Here is a 25257-nt window from a genome sequence, read left to right as displayed (position 1 = left end):
CATCGATGTTTCTAACTCTCTGTCCCTCTCCCTTCCTCTTTGTAAAAAATCAATAAAATATATTTTTTAAAAATAAAGAAAGAAATGACAATGTTGCTTCATATCAGACAAGGTAGACCAAGAGAGGAAAAAAGACATCTCTCATTAACTGTTATTAGTATACTAGAGGCCTGATGCATGAAAATCATGCAAGAGTAGGTCTTCCTTCCCCTGGCTGCCATCCAGAGGACGTCTGATCTCGTTAGCATATTATGCTTTTATTATTATAGATAGAGTCTTCCACATGGGCTTAGATGTGAACAAAAGAAATAGGATATTGTTACAATTTTCCCCTGTTACTGATAATGAAAACTTTTGCTATTTCTATCAATAATAAATTTAAAATTATTATTTTAAAGGAAATAATCAGTTAAAGGAATTTAAAACAGAAGTTGCCAACCCATCACTATAATCAGCAAAATTGTTGCGTAAAGAAGATAAGAATATTTATTTAATGCAAATCAGGTGTTGGTTTCAATCGTTAAAATTATGAATAAATATCCAGTATATTTCTCCTATACTAGTAAATAACTTTTGGAGTCAATAGTGTTCCCAACTATGAGAAAACAGGCTTGGTCTGAGGATATGTGCCAGCACCATAAAAATACTTCCATATGATTTTTCCAGGTCTTAAGTTCTGCTAAGTATTGGAGTAATATATTAAGCAATCCATCTGCTCAAACACTCAATTTTACTGGCATCAGGAAAAACAAACAAAAGTCGATTTATTCTGTTCTATTTTAATATAGGTATCCTTTTAAAAGTTGGTGGGGCACTTGCATATTTGACAAGTTTCTTCAATGAGTTGTATAGAATGAGAATCTTAGCCCCCAAATTACTCGAAAACAAAACCAGAATGCACTCTGACATGTGTGCTAGGATTCCTAAATGTGAATTCAATACATTTAGGGACAAAGGTTTTTTACAAGATGAATGAACAATATCAAAGATGTGAAAGAAATCAAGTATAAATATTAGCCTATGTTTGATAGGCTTGTCGCATTTTAGTCTTTAAGACTACATCCTCTGCAAAAAAATAAATGGAAACAACATGCAAGGTAGAACATAGTGCAAATACAAAAATTACAGTCTTTCACAGCTTCTTGGAGATAAGAAATTTTGTATTCTGAAATAAGCTGGGAAAGCCCAGGTTTTTGCAAACAGCACTTGTGAGAAAAGGAAGTGTGTCTCATAGTCAAAGTCCAGAAGACCAAGGTACTGGTCCCATGTCTACCACTGATGAGCTCTGGAGTGCTGGGACAGACAGGTGCCCTCTCTGTCCTCTGGTTTCTTCACCTGTACAATGAAACACTGTACTGGTTGATTCCTAAGGTGCTATCCACTCTACATTCCTGAACATCTACATCAGGATCTTAAGAATGATGTAGATGTATGCACATTTTACTCATGTAGATACAGGCACAAGACACAATCAAAATATATTCAGTGTTTTTACAATGTGAGGGTCGACATACAACCAGCACTGTCCCTTTTGGAACACAGGAGGGAACCATTAGCCGCATCTCTCCTCATCTCTAATACACTGCATGGAAGCACACGATTCCTGCAACAGCTTCTTCTCCCAGTTTCAGAGTTTCCCATTGTCTATTACATTCCCCATTGCATGATTTATTTATAGTGGCAGAACATTTTTACATGAATTGTGGGCAATGACTTATGATGTGAAATCATTTTATATACATATAAGAATTTACTAGTGATAAAATAATACCTCATAAATCTTCCTTACCGAAGAACTATAAATAATATATGTAGGAGGCAGAGCTTAATCACCCTCTGTCCCAAGAGTAGTTAGACTTAGTGACCCAGTTCCAAAGTCTAGACAGAGTAGGGAGAGAGACAAAGTAAGTGTGAAGTGGAGAAACTTGGCAAACACCACCGTGAACAAATGATGCAGGTTAACATCGCCCGTGAGATCATGTGGTAGCATTTGCCTCTGATTATATGATGGGATAAAAAGGGCACTTCATTTCCGTGGTATTCTTTCCAAAACATAACCCCAGTTAATCATGTGAAAAACCACAGACAAACCCATTCCACAGGGTATCTGGCCAGTACTCCTCAAGATTCTCAAGGTCATGAAAAACAAGAAAAGACTGAAAAAATTGTAACATGTCAGAGAAGGCAGGGAAAACATGACAACTAAATGCAGTATGGTTGCCTGGATTGGATCCTGGAAAAGAAAGATGACATTAATGGAACAGCTGATGGAATCCAAAGAAAGTCAGGAGTTAATAGAAAGAAAACCGTTGTTATTCAATAAAATCTCATGCAGTATGTGCACAGTTTCTTTTGCTTAATACAGCCACATAATTTACCTTTCTTAAATCTTTGCCATAATCCTGTGCAAAAGACACTAGCATTTTCATTTTACAGATGAGGAAAGTGAAGCTCATTACAGTTTAAAAGATTCATTAACAAAGGACAGCTAATAGGTACCAGAGTTTGAATGTAGTTTTGCGCTACCATAGTTATCACTGGAGGTTCTATTAATATCTGTTCGTGTCATTGGTTCATTGTACATGGCCTGCAGCCCCTTTTTCATTCTCAGATCCTTGTTAATGAGACACCTCGGCAATTCTAGTTGGATCGTGGTGACATCTTGTGACTCCCAGTATCTGTCATAAATGGCCATCAGGTTATGAACGATGAGAAACGTAAGACCAGAAATAATCACGAGACGTCTGCAGATTTTACTTGAATATCCTTTCTGAATTATTCTTTGCAACCAAGCCCAGGGATCAATTTGAGTATGGGAGATCATGATGAGTGTCACCTGCAAAGACTGGTATTAAATGCAGCTCTTTCAGAAAGAAACCAGCAAACACCCTTCAAGATGAAACAGCCAACACACTTCTAGAACCTTGGAATCAGAAGACATCTTGAAAGATTGTGCTATCCAATCAGTTGCAATGCCACCTCCTTCACAGAAAGCCATTCCAGGATGAATGCCCCTTACCTGAATGACACTCAGGTGAGGCATGTCCTAAGTCATCTGGTCTCTATGCTTTCTTTTTTCCTAGCTATATCTATCTCATTAACACCTTCCTCAAAGTTTATTCATTTGTTTTCTTAAGTGCTGCCAAAAAAAAACCAAAAAACACACACACACACACACACAAAAACCCTTCATCAGAAGAGAAACCAAGACAATTAATAGTAGCTACTAATGGAATGTATGATGAAACCAAAAGCTAAGCTTTTACCATTTAAGTACCAGGTTAGAAAAATACATTTTTAGGTATGATTAATAGTGACATCATTTAAATATAAGAAGCCTCTCCTAGCTCACATATCTCTATCAGTGTATACAGACTACAGACTGCTTTCAAATATGCCTTACTATATGTGGGTTTTGTTTTTGTTTTCTTGGTTTTTGCATCTTTAAATGATTTCCAAAACTCTACTCTTTATTTCTGAATCACAGTCAAGTTGCAGTAATTCTGGGTATGGTTATTTAACTTTCCAGTGAAGAATGCATTATCCTGAATAAAAAATGAATAAATCTAGGACAAAGTGTTAACTTAGCACAAATAAAATCTCAAACCTACAAAATGATTAATATTTTCTAATTTTAAAACCCTTCTTATAAGCAAAGCAAACTGTAAAAATTATACAGGAAGACCTACCTATAACAATTATTTTAACTACTTCAACTGTCCTTTTGTCTGCAGATATGGAAAACCTAGGTTTATACCACATACTCCTTTTAGAAGGTGAAGTGTAGAGAACAGCAGTCTTTTTAGAATGTGAAATGTAATGAGCAGAGATCTTACAAACATTAAGATCTCTTTTGTTGGGTCACCTCGTGCTCATGTGAAGTCATGCAGCATGGATATGTGTTAGCTATTCATTAACCTGAGAAACATGAGCCTTATTCTTGAGAATCTGCCATTTAAGACATGAAACTGATACCAACTATCAGAGTAAGCAACCCAGTGCTAAAGAAACACTGACCAGGTTAATAAATTCAATAAGACCAAGTAGAGTCTCGGTCCATTAGGCCCTCAACTAATCATAAGCATCCCGGGTTTTCCGAGGCTGGAAACTGCATTTGGAATAAGCAGGTGAAAATACAGCCAGCAACCAGAACAATACGCATTCTCAGTCCCGAGAGAGGTGCCCAAGTGAGGGTGTGAGTTGTGCCAGAATGCAGATCCGAATTCTGATGGAAACATATGATACTCAAGATGGGCCAAGTTTTATTTTTTAATATCTCAGCTTCCAGTTGGCAACAAAACATTCCTGTGCCAGCTGCTGAGGAAATAACGTGCCTGGAGCTGGCAGGAACTGGTCCTTGGGAAGCCAGCAGGTACGGATGCACAGTAGATACCGAGGTGCTAGTGCCTAGAAGGCGGAGGAGTGGGAGGGGAGTGTGACCGCAGAATCATCCCAGCCTAGCACGCAGCAGGGCAGCACAGGTGCCTGAAGCTTTCTTGTAGTTAATTAGTTAGAAAGAATGCAGAGCAGCTCAGAGTCAGCTCCAGCCATCCTGGACAAAGCACGTGTAGGGGCTGTACTCCCTGTGAAGTGGGTCTCTGGACCTCATTCCCCAACATCAAGTAGAAGAACAATGGTGGGCATCCGGGGAATTAAAAGCACAGCGCTGTCTTAAAACTCTGCTGGCCACATTAGCATAGATGAGCTCAGGTTAGCGTTCGAAACATAATAAGTAGATTCCAAGGTTATGACTGAAGTCAGACAGATATCGAAGTGGAGAAGAAAGGCAAAAGGATGTCTTAGCTTGGGCTGCCATAATAAAATTTCATAGACTGGGTGGCTTATACAATAAAAATCTATTTTCTCACAGTTCTAGAAATTGGAAGTTCAAGATTAGGGGCTAGCATGGCTGGGTTCTGGTGGAAGCTCTCTTCCTGGCTTGCAGACATCAGTCTTATTGCTTATTCCTCACAGGATAGGGAGAGAACAAGCCTTTTGCTGTCTATTCTTCGAGGGCATGGATCCTGTCCCGAGGGCCCTCCTTCATGACCTCATCCAACCCTAATTCGCTCCCAAAGGCCCATCTCCAAATACCATCACACTGTGGGGTAAGAATAAGAATTTTGAGGGGACACAGACATCCATGCCATAACAAGGGAATATATAAGGAAAATGGGAGAGATCTTGGCTCTGGTGGGACAAGGAGAACAGGGGGAGATCAGGCAGGGACAGAGAGGTGCTTGTAGGTTGAAGTATAACTGGACTCAGAAAACAAGAAGTAGACTTGGGCCTTCCTTCTACCCTCAGCCCTGTCTCTGCCCCTCTTCTTCCTACACGCAGCTTTTCTTTCACCATGCTCCCCTGGGCTTTGTTGTCAAAATAGAGATGGGGACATGCAGATTTCCAGAACAATTATTTTGACATTGCATAGAAATTATGAACATAAAGTTAATGACCCTACTTGGAAGTGAAGTCAAGGAGTGATTTTTTATTTTTTACTTTGATCAAGGAATTAGACATGTCAGTGGGTGGTGTTTAAATAACATCCCCAAATAAAGATAAACACAGAGCAGGCCTTCTATGTTCTTATCTCCTTCATGATCCTCTGTTTAGCTCTTCCTCTCCTATGGTCAGGCAGGGCATGTGTTACAGGACTATGTTACAGGACACTGCTAATCGATTGCATGGTCACAAACAGGTCACAAGTCAAGCTTTTTTAAAAAGAATGGTCCTGCCCTACTAGTTTGGCTCAGTAGCTAGAGCATCGGCCCCTGGACTGAAGGGTCCCCGGTTCAATTTCAGTCAAGGTCACATACTTCAGGAGGCAACTAATCAATGTATTCTCTCACATAGATGTTTCTCTCTCTGTCTCTCCCGTTCCCTTCCACTCTCCTAAAAATCATTGGAAAAATATCCTCAGGTGAGGATTAACCAAAAAAAAAAAAAAAGAATGATCCTTTTCAGAAACAAAAAGAGAAGACTGTGGAAAGCTAGGACGCTTCCCTTCTTGCTAAATCCTGTCCTAGATATGCCAGCATGTGTATGATCCACTAAAGCAGCGGTTCTCAACCTGTGGGTCGCGACCCCTTTGGGGGGTCGAACGACCCTTTCACAGGGGTCGCCTAAGACCATCGGAAAACAGATATATAATTACATATTGTTTTTGTGATTAATCACTATGCTTTAATTATGTTCAATTTGTAACAATGAAAATACATCCTGCATATCAGATATTTACATTACGATTCATAACAGTAGCAAAATTACAGTGATGAAGTAGCAACGAAAATAATTTTACGGTTGGGGGTCACCACCACATGAGGAACTGTATTAAAGGGTCGGGGCATTAGGAAGGTTGAGAACCACTGCACTAAAGGAAGTAAAAATGAGCAAATATGACAATGAGCACATGTTTCTAAAAAGAGGGAGGCATTTAAAAATAAGAATAAAAAATATTTTTAAAAATGAATAAAATTATTCCAGGATCTTTTCATACATTTACAAAGCCTTCAGAGCTTAGAGCACCACTTACTCCAAAAGCTGCTCTGACTCCTCAGCACCTAGTAAAGAACTAAGATAATCATCCAGAGAATTCAATTGGAAGAAAACACAGATGCACAGATGCCTGTGGCTAGGAGGGACCTTAGAAGTGAGTAATTTAATCACAGAAGGTCATACCGAGACGGGGCCTTTTAAGAGAGAGTAGACTGATGCAAGAGTTCCTTGGGCTCCAAAGGACTTTCAATTGCAGAAGCCCTGCTGGTGCAACTGACTCACTTACACAACAAATGCATACGGAGTGCTGACTGCATAGCAGGCATTGCTCTAGGTCAGTGATGGCGAACCTATGACACGCGAACTCATTTTTTTGGTTGATTTTTCTTTGTTAAATGGCATTTAAATATATAAAATAAATATCAAAAATATAAGTCTTTGTTTTACTATGGTTGCAAAGATCAAAAAATTTCTATATGTGACACGGCACCAGAGTTAAGTTAGGGTTTTTCAAAATGCTGACACGCCGAGCTCAAAAGGTTCACCATCACTGCTCTAGGTGCTAGGGACAGAACAGTGAACAAGGGGACAGAGGTTTGGCCCCTAACCGCTTACATTCCAAAGAGAGGGCCACGGGATTGAATAAGTAATTTCATGGAGCGCTGGTTTAGCAGAGAGCTGTGGAGGGAAAACACCATGAAGAAAGAGAGATTTAAGTCCGCCTCATTGTCCTGCAGCTGTTCACCCAATATTTACTCATTCAGTCGCTACTACATAAACATTTATTAAGCACTTGTGGGGAGCAGGCAGTAGGCTGAAGAATAGACTCAGCAGTGGGGATAAAAGATGGATAAGACACGGGGTTCCTCTGCCCAAGGAGCAGATGCCCTGGTGGTGAAAACAAAGCATTTGCCTGTCAGACAACAGACATATAAAGTGATGTGAGAGCAGGAAGGTGGGAGAAACCTTCTGCCTGGGGTGTGAGGTGAGTGCTCTGTAGGATTTAGGATAAGGGCATTTCAGGCCAAGAGAGTTTCAGACACAACACCACAGAGAAAAGAGGGTCCGTGAGGGGTCCTTGAGGCCAAGGCAGGTAGAGTGGAAAGAGAACAAAGCAGGACCTGAATCCCAGCGCTGCCCCTCTCCTCTGCAGTGTGAGCTTGGACAAGCTGCTTGGCCATTCTAGCCCTCAAGTTTCTTCTCTGAAAAATGGTGCTGGTGACGATCACCTTGTTATATTATTGAAATAATTTTCAATACACATATGACAGTAAAACCACTACACCAAGCTCCTAGTGATGGGGAATGGGCCTGGCAGGCAAGTTGGGTGAGACTGCTAAAAGGATAATGTAAACTGGACTTGGTATTCCTTCTATTGATACCCAATTTGAAATCATTATCCTCTACCTCCAACCTTGTACCCTGTGTGGGAAATATTAAACGTATGTGCCAGCTATGGAGCTAAGTATTCTTACATACATAAGTGATCTCATCTCATGGTCATAGCAACCTTGGGGGAGGATATACTACAATGATCTTCATTTTACATACAAATGAGTCCGAGTGAAGTTCAATGTTATGCTCAAAGGGACACAGTCATCAAGTAGCAATTTCATCCTGCCTATTTTCCTGTCCGCATCCTCTACCATCTCACTCAGTTCTTGTCTTAGCTCTGCATTGCTCATCAGTCTTCTTTCACCCCACTGACTCAACTGTCCAGAATGGTCTGCTTGCTGCCCCAGCCTTAAAGCCATTCTGAGTAGCTAGCTGCCTGCCCACCTCTCTTTTTGAGCTGGGGCTACCTGAAGATCACTACCCTCCACCACCTGCCAGTTTAAGCCGGGACTGGTACTCTGCTGCCCCCTCCTGTCTAGGGCCAGAACCTCAACTGCTCCCCCGGGGCCGCAGTTTAATCCTACCATTCCATTTCCTCAGTATCTCAAGATAGAAAAGAACTATACTGATTTGCTATGATTTCCATTTCACTAATGTGTCATACATACACATAAAAATCTCTGTTTATTATGTTTTTAGTTTGCTTCTAGTGACAGGTTACCCCCAGGAGAGCTTTTCAAAAGTTTATCTCATTGAACATTTTTAGCAGCTTATGTGTTCTTGTTGAGGGAGAAAAGAGAGGAAGAACCCAGAGTCCTATAGGAGCCACTCAAAATGTTTCCACTTACACAGGAAATCTTCAGAGGCCTACAATGACTGAACACTCCGGACAGGCTGATTTATTGAATTTAGTAATATTTAATAATAGTCTTGTCCTAACAGGGAGCTTTTTAAAAATATATAAGATACAATTGAAATAATATATAGCAGTATATTTATATTCTGTCAAAGATAAAACTTGGATTGACAAGTTGTCACAACTAAAGAACAATACTGTACAACTGTTAGGGTCCCAAATGCATGGTTGTCACATCCTAAATTAAAGTAGTCTCTAACTACTGACGCTTCAAGACAGTACAAGTAAGTTAGGCCAAGATAAAAAGTGTAATGAAGGGTAAAAGGCAAGCAAAGATCCCTATTAAAGAGTCCATAAAGATTTAAAGTAGGAAGAAATCATATTCAAATGCAGCATTGTAGGTAACAGTAAATGTGTGAACATAATTACAGATTTGCTATTCCTAACTCTTCTTCTTATAGTTTGTAATATTTGTCAAGTTCTGTCTATAATCATGACATAAATCAAAGAAAGTGCACTTTCAACAAGGAATGCTACTACAAACTGAGAGAGAAAATAGTTAATAACATGTCATGTCCATTGCCTTTTTAGCAGACCATTCCAATCAGCAGGTTATTCAAGTCTAGCCTTTTTTATTTTTTAAGAAATGTTTCTGTACCTGGTTAATTTTTCAACCATATCACCCTGAAGCATAACTTAAGAAATAATTAAGTGATGACAATGCATTTGTTAACAGGGTTAAACTCAACATCCTGGCACTAGTGCCCACAGCTCTTCAAGCTTGTCCCACCAAACACTTCAGGCAAAAGCAGTCATCTGCCTAAGACAGCAGTTGGCAACATTTACCATAAAGTAAATTAAACATATTAAAATCGATGTTCTTGCAAAATAATATGAAATCTGGGTTCAACAACAAAGAAAAACAGATTTTATTTAACCCTCTGCTTGATGAGCAAGCTGTATTATTTTTCTCTTTTTCTGTTTTTGTTTTGTGACTTTTTCGGTTACAACGGCAGTAAGTTCTTATCAAAATCTTTCATCAGGTAGTCTTCAAAGGCATAACAAGTGCACATATGTACCCACTTCCCCTTTCTGCACAAAAACACACCTTGCAATGTGATTCTTCTTTGTTTGCATTTTGATATATATATATATCTGCAGTTCAATCATTTTCATACAGCAGAATATTATTTAAATATAAGTAAAGAAGCTTATTCAGTATCCTCTTATAACTACCATTTTCGATGTGATAATCATCCAACGAGATGTTTTAAGCACATGCTCCTCCCGTTATATATACTTATGTTCCTATTTAAATGCCATACATGTGCTACTGAACCAATATGTACTGTGCTCTTTAAAACATCCAAAACCAAAAATTAAAAGCAAAAATTAGGAAAAAAAGGATTCTTTAACTCTTTCTTGTAGCACCCCACTATGTTACACACACCCTGGATGTGGACATCCCATGTTTAGAGACCTCTGCTTTAGTCAAAATATGTGACCAGTTTAGTACTAAAGTCTATTCAAAATAAAATAATAATAATGCTATTTAAAAAAATAAATTGCTTATTTAAACATAATCCCAATTTAAGGACTGTAACTAGTTCATCTGAGATATATACATGGCTTATAGAAGGATTACTCAAAATGCAGATAATATATTAATAAACAGATAAATTAATTAAACTTCACTAGAGACAAATCTTTTATCAATAGTTTATTTAGCATATCGTTTTATAATGGACTCTTCAAATATAATAGAAGAATGATCAACTTGAAACATATTTAATTATTATATATAAAATAAATTATCCTCCAATAAATAATCTTTGGATGTGAATGCTGATCATAGTATGGAAATCTAACTTACACACACTTCTTGTAAAGTTTCACCATTTTCAAAAATATGAATGATGAATGGAAGTAGCTAATATGCTGCACAGGTAAGAACTGTGTTGAGGCTTCAATAGACGTAGGCAAAGGATGAGTAGGCAGGCATTTAAAGGTTGTGCCCACCTTAAAAATTATCAGGTTGACATTTTCAAAGCAAAATGGAGGTGCTGCATAAATGAAGTCTTGATGTTTTAACCTGAAATGCTCATGCAACTGGAGAGGAGTAGAATTTTAGCTTGATCGATCTTGGTCAGGGTTTGGCAAGCCATGGCCAAGGACTGCTTGTCTTTGTATAGTCTGCAACTTAAGAATAGTTTTTACAGTTTTAAATGTATTTGAAAAGTTGAAAGAATAAAGGCGTTGGTGGTATAGTGGTGAGCATAGCTGCCTTCCAAGAATAAATAGAAAAAATATATATAATATGTTGTGATGTAAAAAGTATTTGAAATTCTAATCTCGCTGTTATAAATAAAGTTTTATTGGAACACAACCATGTGCATTTGTTTCTGTGTTGTCCATGGCTGTTTTCACTCAACCATCACAGAGAGCATATGACCCACAAAGTCTAAAATATTGTCTGTCACTTCACAGGCACTTTACCATGTCTAGATAACTGATGTTAGTCCTCACAATCCCAAACTTCCCCTGTCTGTGAGAGGTGTTTCTTTCTCTTTTTAACAAACTTGATAAGTTCTCTCTTACCCATTCCCCTGGCTTATGGGTAAGCGGCAAACTCTGAGTCCCACAACTTAAACCCAAGGTGCAGCTGCTTTGATATATTCACCTTTTGCTCTCATAATGGTTACTTTCTTTTGCTTTCAGCTGATATAGTTTTTGTTTTGTTTTGTTTTGTTTTTACAGGCTATCTTTGGTCTAACATCAACTTACTCTCCCAACCTTACCTGCCATTGCAATGTCCATGTTTTGTAAAGTTTGCAAATGGGCAGCCGGAATTTTTCTGTTTTTGCTCTTTTTTAAAAAAATCTTTATTGATTTCAGAGAGGAAGGGAGAGGGAGAGATAGAAACATCAATGATGAGACAGAATCATTAATCAGCCGCATCCTGCATGCCCCACACTGGGGATTGAGCCCACAACACAGGCATGTGCCCTGACCGGGAATCGACGCTCCTGGTGCATAGGTGGAAGCTCAATCACTGAGCCATGCCGGCCGGGCTTGCCTTTTTTTTTTTTTTAACTTACTTTTCACCTGGCATGCCCCTCACAAAAGCTCTACCTGTTAAAATTCTGCCAAATTTCAAGGTCCACCCCTCTCATAAAGACACCTCAATCCTCCCAGTCAGAATTATCACTGTGTTATAAAGTGGTTCTACTATTTTTTTATCTCATATTATTTTACCTGGTATTATTTATTTATCTCATGTTAAAATTATTGTTGATACGTTTGGGGGCCAAACAGTGTTATACACATCAAATCCATTCATACTCTAGCCCTTCACACCACCACACATCCTACCAACATATATTGCCTAGTTCATAGTTATTCAAAAGGTCAAACCTATAAAAGGACTTTGAGGTGGCACAAAGACATGGAATTAAATACTAAGAAATAAAAAAAAAAACGAGAACTTCATTCTCTTTTCAATGGTTCTGATTACATCAAGAAGAAAACCTCAATTTGTGCTATTGTGGTTTTAACCCTGATAACTTTAATAATCTCCCTTTTTAAAAAAAAAGAACAATCCTCAAGTTTGGAGCCTTTTATAGGCAAATATTTCTAGCTATCTATTTATATAAAAGGCTAATATGCACAGTGTCCCCTTGGGAGTTCAACTGGGAGTTCAACCGCTCACTATGACGTGCGCTGACCACCAGGGGGTGACATGGAACATGGCGGGTGACCAGCGGCGGCAGTAGAGTGCTGACGGAGCAGGGGAAGGAGGAGGCGGGGAGGTGGGGAACCTGATCGGCCCTGATCTCCAGCCAGGCCTAGGGACCCTATCCGTTCATGAATTTCGTGCACTGGGCCTCTAGTCTAGATATATATAAAAGCCTAAGCGACTGGACAACTGGATGACCAAACGACTGGCCAGTAGCTATGACACGCACTGACCACCAGGGGGCAGATGCTAAATGCAGGAGCTGCCCCCTGGTTGTCAGTGCATTCCCACAGAGGGAGCACCACTCAGCTGACAGACACCAGGCTGGCGGGCGCAGCTGCAGCAGTGTGAGCCTCTCCCGATGACACTCCCCCTGAGCTCCTGAGGACACCCCCTCCCGCCGGCGTGCCTGAGCAGCAGCAGCAGGCACAGTGGGGCCAGGATGGGCTCCTCCCCGGCACCTGTTGCTTCACGCACTACTTCGTGCTGTGTGGGATCAACACAGACAGCAGGCTGGAGCCCGATGAGCTGGCAGGTAAGGCCGGACTGTGGTGGCACGGAGGTCCACTGATCCCTGCAGGCCAGGCCAAGGGACCCCACTGGTGCACAAATCCATGCACCAGGCCTCTAATAATTTAATGAAAATGCTTTATTTTTATTGAAATTTGTTCTTACAAATTGCTTCTATTTATGACATGAATACTAGTTTTCAATTTAATAAAAATAAGTATGCTTGATAAGTAAATTCAGGTTAACAAAAATGAGGTGGTTTAAACAAAAATATTAAATCAATTATAGTACAGGTGGTGTGCACATATAAGAAATCTTAATGGTATTACATAAAAATGGAAGAAACATTTGGTCATAGCAGATACTCAATAAGGTCAAGTAATCTTAGTCCATCAACCTCCCTGTTGTTAAGCATCTACACAACTAAAAGAAAGTCACGTAACAGCCTAACCTCAGGCTTCTGTGACAGTGGTTCTCAGCAGGAAGGGGGGAGGGGTAGGAGACATTTGACAATGTCTAGAGACGTTTTTGGTTGTCACACTTGGGGGTGGGGGAGGATCTAGTGGGTAGAGGCCAGCAGCACTGCTAAATATCTGGCCCAAACGCCTACAGCGCCAAGGATGAGAAGCCAAGCTCTAAGTCTAAGAGAAAAGAGAAAGCTCACCGGGACTACTCTTTGCCCAGCACTGCTCCAGTCCTCATTTGATCTTTGCCACTGATAAGATTCCTGGGGAAAATCCCCCACCCAAACCTTTCACTATTTGACATCCCCGCACAACCACTGTGCTCCATTAAGATTAGAATTTTTTTGCCAAAACCGGTTTGGCTCAGCGGATAGAGCGTCGGCCTGCGGACTGAAAGGTCCCAGGTTCGATTCCGGTCAAGGGCATGTACCTGGGTTGCGGGCACATCCCCAGTGGGGAGTGTGCAGGAGGCAGCTGATCGATGTTTCTCTCTCATCGATGTTTCTAACTCTCTATCTCTCTCCCTTCCTCTCTGTAAAAAATCAATAAAAAATATATTTAAAAAAAAAAAAAAGATTAGAATTTTTTTTAATGGACTGTATTGAAAAGTCCATGTCTTTTATGTGCTAATACTATGCCATCAATATTTAAATCTAACTTCCTAATTAAAACACTGTAGTTATAAATTTTCAGATGATCTCCCATCATCAAATAGGGAAAAAATAATTAACATAAGGATTAATATAATTTGAGTAAAACTTTTATTCTGGCTGCTATTGATTTTATGTAAAGTTATTCTTCAGCCTGAGTTATATGGTTCAGTGACTCAATTAAATATATTTTACATAATAAACCTGACTTTGAAATTTTAAAAATTTAATTTTTTATTAGATGTTAGCTTTCCCAAAAGGGAGTCTAAAGAAAACTACTTTTTAAGCTAGTCCCCCCTCCCACCCGCCCCAAATAATTAGCATAAAAAAACTAGTGGTTGAAAAAGTTTGTTTGGCTATCACTCAGCACGCTATTCTCAAATGCATTAGTACAAGCACATAATTCACATATATATATCTGAGGGTAAACTGTTTACAATCTTTGAAGCAATTTTGTGGTTAGTGCTTTCTCTTTCTCTTTCTCCCTCTCTCTCTCTTTTTCCAAGTAAAGTTCTTCATAACAGTTTAGAAGCAGATGGCACCTGTGTCTTTTTTTTTTCCAAATTCAGAGTTATTTTTACCCTTGCAACAGTATTTAAATATGAAAAAGTAGATGTTCTTAAAGTAATAATTCTATCATAGTCTTCACTTAATATTGAGGCTCTTTACAATGCGGACATTTCCAAATTTAGCAGTTAATATGAACTTCAATTGTTGGTATAGCTGAGAGGCATCTCATGCCTTTAGGTTCAACTTGAGCTAACTCCTAATTCCGACACGCCTGTGGTGAAATGATAGGGAAGGTGAAAATGAATCCCTTTCATTTCAGAGATACGAAGCCATCAGAAAGGCAGCACGATTTCCAACACCTGCAAGCTACAGAGGTGGCAGTTATTGGTACTCCCACTGTGAAGACGGGAAACCAATTGCTGAATGACATCCCGGTCATGGCCCCACACGTTTTGGGAGAGAACAAACAGGTCAGAGGATTTCCCTTTCCCCGGAGTCCCTAGGACTGAGGTCATCACCTCAGGACCAACAGAGACCACATGTCAAAGAGCAAGGGAGCATGCCACTATGTCTAGTCCATTTCGCTATCACTCATCCACTCTCTGAAATTATTTGTTGGGCACCTACTGAGTACTGAGCGCTGTGCTAGGTGAGGAGCACACAACAGTGAACCAGCCAAATCCACCCACAGCCTTCTGGGAGCTTCCGGTCAGCGTTCCTGCAAAGAGCCCATGCAGTTGCAGTTTCTATTCTCTCATTGCAACCCCACCTTGCTCCTGACTCAACAGCCTGAGGAAAGCCTTGGGTGGCGCTGGTCAGGTGGCTCAGTTGGTTGGAGCGTCATCCCGTGCACCAAAAGGTTGCGGGTTGGTTTCCCTGTCACGGCACATTCCATGGTTGCAGGTTCAATCCCCAGTTGGGGTGCATACAGAAGGCAATCAATTGATGTTTGTCTTGAAAATCAATGAACATATCCTTGGATGAGGATGAAAGAAAAAGGACTGGCTGCACAGAGAACAAGAGAGGGACCACACAGTGATATTCGGTCAAGAGCACGAGAAGTACTGGCTAAAGGAAAAGAGAGGGTCTCATTCCTCCCCAGCCAGGAACACGGTTGGAGCCCTTGTTAGAAAGTGCACGTTTTCATGTTTCCTGCTGGAAGCATTTGCTGGCCATCACTGGCGCCAGAGTTCTGTGTTACCAAGGGGAAGACGCCACTGCTCAGGATCCTGAATGCCTCCCCTCTGCAGTGAAGGTGTCCAGGCCCAGCCTCCTGCCCCCTCAGCTGTTCAAGAGTACAGTGCACCCAGCAGACCTTGGGGAGACACCAGAGTTGGTAGAAGTGTTTGAAAAAAGAAACCCAATAATAATCTGGAGGCAAAACTAGGAGACCTTTTCTCTACAGAGCTGTGCAAATGGAGACCACTCAGTGTTGCCAACTGGTTTGCAGGGCATTTTTCAAAAGGACTCTACTTCATAACTTGAATCTGCATACACTGATTTAGGGCCTAAAACAGCACTTTTCAAACTGTCACAATCCATGAGTGGGATGTGAAAGCACATGGATTCGGCTGATAAATTTTAATGAAACAATAAAATCACACAGTGTAAAATAGGAAATATTAGAATACATTGTTGGTAATAAGAATAGGCATCGTTTTATTAAACTAGTTCCCATTTTATACACACCTCTGTCTCACTATCTAAATCTACTTGGTTCCTAAGCAGTAACACAGATAGCAAGGGATCCTATATGACTGTGCTTCAGTTGGGTGCCATATAAATGTATTTCTTTTCATTGTGGATCAGGTTGTGGTGGAGGTAGGGACTGAAAGTCACTACCCTAAAGAAACTATAGGTAAGTGGAATGAAAAGTTTTAAAAAATTTTGATTCCAAAATAATTTAACTCTCTTTTTGTCCTAATTATTTTTTTATTTGGTTTCCCTGAATTTGTGTGTGTGTGTGTGTGCATCTAGTTTTGTTACAAACATTTTTTTTAATTTCATACAACAGACAGGAACAAAAGGTGTGAGGTAACAGAAAACAAGACGGGTTTGGGTGCACAGGGCGAAATCCTCACCACAGAGCAGGGCAGGCCAAATCCTACCGTCCTGGTGCCAAACCACTAGACAGAGTCTGGACCAGACACAGGCTCCATTCTCCCTTGGCAAAGCCATTAAAAACACCAATTTCTCAAATGACTGGGCAAAGGACCAACCTCTCTCTAAGATATTTTTAAGTAGAATTGAATTTGTTGGTGTATCATGACTTTTGTAAACTTTATGACAAGCTATACATGAAGCAGTATTTTCAAATTTGAGTTTTGAAAATATTAATCAGTTGCCCTGTTACTCTTTTTTAAAACAGTTGACACTTTATATATTTTTAAATATATTTTTATTGATTTTAGAGAGAGGAAGGGAGGAGAGAGAGAGGGAGAGAAAGAAGTAAGAGAGAAACACCAATGTGAGAAACATCAATCCTTTACTTCATATCCCCGAGGGAGGATCAAACCCGCAACCTGGGCATATGTCCCAACCAAGAATCAAACCAGAGACCCTTCGATGCATGGAACTATGCTCAACCAACTGAGCCATACTGGCCACGGCCTTGATGCTCTAAAATAATCCTCCTTACCCCTACCCCTACGCCTCACCTTCATCCTGAAATAAATAAATAAATAAATAAATAAATAAATAAATAAATAAATGCTATCACATTTGCTCTGGTCTAAATGGCTACATGTAGATTTGAGACAGGGGGGTCCGCGGGGGTGAGGCCGAACGGAGTCCTAACGAAGCATGCCCGACTCCGGGGACGGTTCAGTGACGCAAATCCAACTTTATTGTGTGAGTGCAGCAGTATATATAACATTCCAGACCAATCAGAAGTTTACAACATCCATAGGGCAACCAATAGTAGGAAAGACCAGGGTACTATGTGGGGGCTCCAGGGGGTCTTCTCAGGCGGGCGATGCCACTTCCTGGTGTGCCGAGGAAGCCTGTATAGGCGGAGTGTGCTCACGCCATTGCATCTGCCGCAGCACTGAGATAAATCTCCTGAGCTCTTCCCACATAGATTGTTGTTGTCTCACCATCCAGAGGCTAGAAGTGGTTATAGCCTTGGGAATTTAGTTGCCTGGAATTTCCAAACACAACCTCAGGGTGTGCTCCCCTCCTAAGGTTACATGTCCAATCTTCTTGAATTCAGGAGCCCCTGACATCCAACAGATAAGTATAATAGAAGGACTACTCACAAATTCACTTATCTAGTGGGGATTGTCTGTACCCTGGAACCAACCACACTGGCAACCACACATCTGGAGCATAGTTCTCTTAGCATCTTAATGATGATTGTGTTACTAATGAACTAAATGTTTTGGCCTTAGAGTCAGGCAGCTTTGGCCCAAGACAGAGTCAAGGGAGCAAAGACTTGAAACCAGTTGTTTCAACTTCATCACTAATGCAGGAAGGAAGAGGACTTCTGTCACTCAGTCAGTATCTACTATTATAATTGTGTGCAATTTCTGGCGTTATAGATTCTTAGTAATTATACCTGTAGCACAAGTTGCTTTATGTTTTAGGACTTTTTAAAGAATAACTTTGATTGTGAAGTGATAATATTTCTCAAAGTCTCAACCAAATGGAGTAAAGCAGGCACCTCACCAATTCTGGCATCGACAGAACTGACCTAATACACATGACTGCTGAAAAACAGCAAAAGTAAAAACTTTTCGTTTTCTCAGAATATTGTAATCCTGTGATTGTCCAAGTATTGAAATAACTAGGTAGCAGACTGAGAGTCTTAGCAATATAGAACTGATTTAATCTGTCCTAAAAATGTATTGCAAAATACAAGCTTACACAATAGCTTTAAATTCCCTAGGTTTTCCCTGTGAAATCTACCATCCCATATATGTGCACAACTTGCAGTTTATTTTCTTTCTAAACCATTTTCCCATTCCTCAAATTAAGTAAAATTTTAGTTTCCTGGTGGTGAAGCTTATTGATAAAGATTAACATGTGCTGATGATACACTGTTGCCAGTTAGAGGCATCTGGGGTAGAGGTTACTCAGAAAGCAATTAGATTTGGTGGTGGGACAGTCCCTGCAGCACCATCAGGCACTTCCTCTGCTGGTGGCAGTTTCTAAAACACCAAGTAAACAATTTTAAGATGATCTCTTTCATCGGAAGTTTACACTGCTCCCCTGCAGCTCATCATACAATTACAGAAGGTTTGGAGCCTAGGAAGGAGACATTTCATTTTCAACTTACAAGTGAATGCATGCAACAGCAGGTCTTCAGGTGAACACTGAAAACCGTGGTCAAATCAGGATGTTAATGTAGACATTACTCCATGCTCAGATATTTGGAACATTTTTAAATAGTGACAAACTCCTAAATTTTCATTCAGTTCTGCCTTTCTTACACACCTTCTGTACTCCATGAGTCATTAACTGTAGTGACAAATTGGAGGAGGGGGTGACTCTTACACCTTCCCACTAAGTACCAACATCCAGAATCCTGCACTGTGGTCTCTGATGGCATCAAAAGAAAGAGGCTGTTAGCCAAACTCGTTACAGCAAAAAGACAATGAAAATGAAATTGCAAAGAAGCACTAAGCGCAGAAGCTTCAACTTGTCAACAGTTGAAACTACGTCTTCAGATTCCCTATCAGAAAGGGCTTGGATCTAAAATGTGGTGAAAAGAGCTCTCCTTTGCTACGGGTAACAGACAGGGAAGAAGGGAAAAGAAAGGAAGGGGAAAATAATATTCAAAGGGTAAAAGTATGAGAACATGTGGCATCATTCGGGTGGCAGAACTCCCACCTGTTCGGATCTTCACAGGAGGGAGGAGGGACAATTCTGCAACCCGGGGGGGTGGGGGGGTGGGGGGGTGGGTAACGTTTTCATACATCATTTAAATAAATCACTCCAGTACACGAAACTAGGAAGAGCAGCAGAACTCTCCTAATCTCCACTGCCTGGACCCCAGGTGCTGCTTTTTTCTTTAAAGCCACGCTAGTTCATTACGCTCCCATCCACTCTTTTGAATGATTCATTCCCCTCTTCACTCGGATCAGACTTTGCAGGGAAGCTAGTATTTGAGTTTCATTTCCAGAGTCACTTGCTTTGGAAATCTTGCTGAGGTGAAGGGGGAAGGATTCAATTTAATAATCCCGTTGTGATTTGCAGGGTTACCCTCCGCCCCCCCACCCCCCAAAAAATAACTAGACAAACAGGACCCTCTGGTAAGCTATCATCCTGAGCAAAGACACCATTTGGGAAAGCGGGGCCCACGTGCGATGGGAGCTGTCCCCCAAGGGAAACGGCAGCCGGCGAGGAGGAGGGAGGGTGAGAGAGAGTCGGGCTGCTGCTCGCAGCTGCACCGGCCTGAGCGCTCGGGGAAGACCTGGCTCCCACTTGAACGGCGCTTCGCTCTCTCCTAGACGCTCAGCGGGAAGAAATCGAAGGGCAGGGAGGCCGCCTCCCACATCCGAGGCAGCTGCAGCTGCGAAAGGGACAACCCCAGTGCGCGCCGCGGGCTTCCCCAGAAGCCTGAGCCCGCGCACAGGGCGCCGGGCTCCCCCAGGTCCAGGGCGCCCCCGCCCCCCAGTGCCCCAGCCCGCCCCCCCCAGTCTTACCGTCCCAGCTCCGACTCCACCTCGAAGAAATCGCTCAGAGCATCCCTTTTGGAGCCGTCGATCCAGTAATCCGGGACGAGGTTCCCGGCCGCCCGGTCCACACTGGCGGTCGAGCCGGAGCACGAGGGCACCGTGACTTTCAGCATCTTCGCGGCGGGACTCCGGAAGCCGCCACCGCCGTCGCCGCCGCTGCCGGAGCCAACAGCCCCGCCGCTCCCGCCGGCGCCTGCGAACGCGGAGCGAGAGGCGGCGTCCTTCACCCGCACGCACACGCCCACCGCCGCCTCCCACGGCGGCTCGCCGCTCCGCTGCGGCTCGGGTTCCGCACGCTCCGGAGGGAGGGCGGGTGGGCGGACGGAGAAGGGGGCGAGGAGCCGGGAGAGGGTGCGGGGGCAGAGCCCGAGTGGCCGCCAGGCCAGCGGAGAGAGGAGAGGCGGGTGCGCGGGGAAGGAGAGAGGCTCCCTCCCCCTTCTCTCCTTTCCGTCCCACTTCCCCTCCGCCCTCCGCCCAGCCTTTCCAGCGCCCCCCCCCCCCCCGCCCCCCTTTTCCTTTCTCCCTCTCCCGCAGTGCTCGCGGCGGTGCTGGCTAGGGCCGCTCCGAATGCAGGAACTCGGGGAAGCACAAGGACCAGAGCATCATCATCCTGCGGGCGCGGGGAGCCTGGGAGGACCGCGCGCAGTGGGACGCTGGCTCCGGGAGTGGCGGGCGGCCGGCGCGCTCTAGGAGCACGTGGATCCGGGGGGCCCCGCAGGGTGGTGGGAAAGGGACCTGGCTGTGGGAGCAACTCCTCCCTCCTTGAGCGCATCTTGGCGGCCAGCCCGTCCACCTACCCCTAGCTAACCAGCCATCCCTGGCGTGTACCTCTATCAAAGCCTGTGTTGGTGGTCTGTGTCCACGCCGACCGGCTCGCCTCTGAGCGAAGTCTTCTGTTGGAACAGATTCCGGGGTGCTGCTGCTGGCGCTGCCTCCTTGGGCACTGCTGAAGCTCTTGAAGAGGCAGGTACTGGCTGTGTCGCCTTCGCTCCCCTGTTCTGAGGGTTAGCAGCAGAAGTGACCCAGAGAATTACAGACCTGAAAGGGCCCTGTGGAAGCCAACCGGTCCCGCCCTCTACCCTCAGGCAAGAGCTGTCATCATTCATGTCAGAGAAGATTGCTCCATTTTAAAGCTCTGTCCTCTTCCCAAGAGATATGTCCCATCACAAACATTCTGTCCGTCAACCTTCAGGATATTGTTTAAATATTGGTTAAATATATATCCTGCATATTTCTATCCTTGAACAGTTTCTTTTTATATTTCAGCAGAGATGAACAGCAATTAATTATATTTTGAGTAAATCTTTATATATGAAAACAATTATTACATCCCATCTCATTTCTGGCTCATATACTCCGAGCTCTTTCTTTAATGTTACTTCACAGGTGTTAGTGTTTGTCTTTTTTTCCCCCCTGACTTTCCTCCAATATGCATTAAACTCTTCCCAGTATGACCCCGTTCCCAGTAATACCAGTAAACAAGGTCCCATATTTTTCTCTCAGTTGTTGATTTATTGCTTACACTTAGAACTTTTCTGCTATGTTGGTGAATTACCAGCAAAAAAAAAAAAAAAAATGTAACCAACTAGTGGTAGAAATGTAATCCTTAGTTGATTGGAAATGAAAATCTGTTCCACACACGCAGTTTAGTGATGATGACCACGTGCTCAATTTACAAATAGCCTAACAAACAGCAAGTATACCTCGACTAAAAATGCTCAGGACTTTCTACTCTTTGGAGAAGGAATTCACTCATCTCCATGTTAGAAGATCAAGTTCATAAACAAAGCAAGCTAATAAAACACTCTAAAGTGAATTCCAGTTCTCGGTAGGTAAGTTTCCCTTCACTTACGCTGAACAGTGGAGGAATGGGCATGAAGTGTGGCCAGGCCATTTATTCACACCTCTTTGAGGCTGGTCCTGAAGTGGCAGTACTGCGTGTAGGTACTTGTCTGTCGTGAGCAATTCCTTTACAATGTAAGTCCAAAGCAAGCATATCACATTGAAAGATATGATAAGCCGTTTTTTCTCCTGGCATTTTAAGGAACAATAGCTAGAGAAACACCATTTCATGGTCCAGGGGTGACTGTAGAGTTGCTATTTACTTTCAACATTAGTCATTTGACACCTTTGCTTTATAAAAAGTACTATTAACTGAAGGTTAAAAGAGGGTATTTGGCTTAATGAATGCAGTTTTTCAATTTAAAAATATAAGATGAGGGGACCCTTTCCCCCTCCCGATGTGGGAGTCTGTACTTGTTCTTCAATAAATCTCCACCTCTGCTATACCACCTTCTGCCCCTGGATTCATTCTTCGACTCCGGTGGACAAAGAATCCGGGTTCCAGTCCAAAAATTCCGTATCACTAGGATTAAAACATAGGAAACCAGTGTCCAAAGTTTTCCGCCCACGGTCCCAATGGCCATTGGCAAAGGCTTCTATTTCTGAAAGGAAGGGGGAGACTCCTTCATCTCTGGTCACAGTTGGAATGAGGTCCGTGTGGTCATCCACACACTTGGTCACACAAATCTCCAGCTGCCTCCCTTGCGCTCTACTCCCAGCATCTATTGAAACCTTGGCTTTGTCGATGCCGCACAGTGCACCATGAACCAGGCCGGGAGGTCCTGCAACTTCTCCAGCTCGCCAGTCACCAGGGCCTGGGCTTGAGCTAGAAGCGTGCCAGGCAGGGCTCAGTGCACTCACTGGTCTGTCCTCACAACAGCCACTGCACCGGAACACGGGCCCTGCTGATGTCCTCTCTCTCCAGATTCTTTTTTTTTTTTTTAATTTTTTTTTTTAATTTTTAATTTTTAATTTTTAATTTTTAATTTTTTATTTTTTTTATTTTTATTTATTTTTTTATTTTTTTATTTTTTTTATTTTTTTTTATTTTTCGCTAAAAGTATTACAAAGGGTATTACATAAGTGTCCTTTTTTTCCCCCCCGCCCTTGACAGGCCCCTGCCCTCCCTTACCCCCCAGTGTCTTATGTCCATTAGTTATGGTTATATGGATGCATACAAGTCCTTCGGTTGATCTCTTAATCTCCTCCCTCCTCCCCCCCCCAGCCCTCCCTGGCCTTCCCACTGCAGTTTGACAATCAGTTTGAGGCAGCTCTGCCTCTGTGTCTATTATTGTTCAAAAGTTTGTAATGGTCTTTATTATCCATGAATGAGTGAGATCATGTGGTATTTTTCCTTCATTGACTGGCTTGTTTCACTTAGCATAATGCTCTCCAGTTCCATCCATGCTGTTGCAAATGGTAGGAGTTCCTTCTTTTTTACAGCAGCATAGTATTCCATCGTGTAGATGTACCACAGTTTTCTAATCCATTCATCTACTGATGGGCACTTAGGCTGTTTCCAGATCTTAGCTATGGTGAATTGTGCTGCTATGAACATCGGGGTGCATATATCCTTTCTGATTGGTGTTTCTGGTTTCTTGGGATATATTCCTAGAAGTGGGATCACAGGGTCAAATGGGAGTTCCATCTGCCTGGTACTGGCACAAGAACAGACATATAGATCAGTGGAATAGAATAGAGAGTCCAGAAATTAGCCCGAACCGATATGCTCAATTAATTTTTGACAAAGGAGGCATGAACATACAATGGAGCCAAGATAGTCTCTTCAATAAATGGTGTTGGGAAAATTGGACAGATATATGCAAGAAAATGAAACTAGACCACCAACTTACACCATACACAAGAATAAACTCAAAATGGATAAAGGACTTAAATGTACGACAGGAAACCATAAAAATTCTAGAAGAATACAAAGGCAACAAAATCTCAGACATATGCCAAAACAATTTCTTCACTGATACAGCTCCTAGGGCAGTTGAAACTAAAGAGAAAATGAACAAATGGGACTACATCAAAATAAAAAGCTTCTGCACAGCAAAAGAAACCATCAACAAAACAACAAGAAAACCCACTTCGTGGGAAAACATATTTGCCAACGTCATATCTGATAAGGGCTTAATCTCCAAAATTTATAGGGAACTCATACAACTTAACAAAAAGAAGATAAACAATCCAATCAAAAAATGGGCAAAGGATCTAAATAGACACCTTTCAAAAGAGGACATTCAGAAAGCCAAGAGACATATGAAAACATGCTCAAAGTCACTAATCATCCGAGAGATGCAAATCAAAACAACAATGAGGTACCATCTCACACCTGTCAGAATGGCCATCATCAACAAATCAACAAACAACAAGTGCTGGAGAGGATGTGGAGAAAAAGGAACACTTGTGCACTGCTGGTGGGAATGCAGACTGGTGCAGTCTCTCCAGATTCTTCACGAGTCCACCACCTCCTGCACCGGAGCTGCTGCAGGTCCGCCACGGGGGCTCCAGGCTGTACCGCCTGGCGCTAGTGCCCACTGTGGGAGGTTTTTGATTACTGCTTTGATTTCATTCGTTGTAATTGGTCTGTTCAGACTTTCTGTTTCTTCTTGATTCAGTTTTGGAACATTGTATGTTTTTAGGAATATATCCATTACTTCCAGATTGGTCAGTTTGTTGGCATATCAATGTCCATAATATTTTCTTGTAATTCCTTGTATTTCTGTGGTGTTAGGTGTTACTTTTCCTCTTTCATTTCTGATTTTATTTGTTTGTTTTTTTGATATGTCTAATTAAAGGTTTGTCAATCTTGCTTATCTTTATTAAGAACCAGCTCCTGGTTTCATTGATCTTTTGTATTTTTTAAGACTCTATTTTGTTTATTGTTGATTTGATCTTTGATCTTTATTATTTCCTTCCTCCTACTCACTTTGGGCTTTGTATGTTGTCCTTTCTCTAGTTCCTTTAGGTGTAAGTTTAGATTGTTTGAGATTTTTCTTGTTTCTTGAGGTAGGCCTGTACTGCTCTAACCATGGCCAATAGATTTTGTGTTTATTTTTATTTGTCTCAAGGTATCTTTTGATTTCTTCCTTGATCTCATTGTTAACCCATTTTTTGTTTAGTAACAAGTTATTTTCCTTGATGTGTTTGTGTTTTCTTCAGTTTTTTTTTTTAA

The 25257-nt window shown here is 41.9% G+C and overlaps 1 protein-coding gene across 1 annotated transcript in view; it reads right to left on the bottom strand.

Moving 5' to 3' along the window:
• The window catches only part of CAMK4 (calcium/calmodulin dependent protein kinase IV), a 153625-nt gene extending 132375 nt beyond the window's left edge, over positions 1 to 21250 (bottom strand). Inside the window, exons 1-2 of the mRNA XM_070412438.1 lie at positions 21063 to 21250; positions 20202 to 20427 (exon numbers count right to left, since the gene is read on the bottom strand). Of these exons, the coding sequence (XP_070268539.1) occupies positions 20202 to 20347 (146 nt within the window). The 5' untranslated portion in view covers positions 20348 to 20427; positions 21063 to 21250. The remainder of the gene's footprint in view (positions 1 to 20201; positions 20428 to 21062) is intronic.
• Between the last annotated feature and the right edge of the window lie 4007 nt (positions 21251 to 25257).

This window comes from Myotis yumanensis, unplaced genomic scaffold (genome assembly GCF_028538775.1).
Source record: "Myotis yumanensis isolate MYYU_CA2020_CCGP unplaced genomic scaffold, mMyoYum1.0.hap1 SCAF_4, whole genome shotgun sequence".
In the NCBI taxonomy this organism is placed as follows: domain Eukaryota; kingdom Metazoa; phylum Chordata; class Mammalia; order Chiroptera; family Vespertilionidae; genus Myotis; species Myotis yumanensis.
The sequence above is the reverse complement of the archived record's forward strand: the minus strand, read 5'-3'. Positions and strand labels throughout refer to the sequence as shown.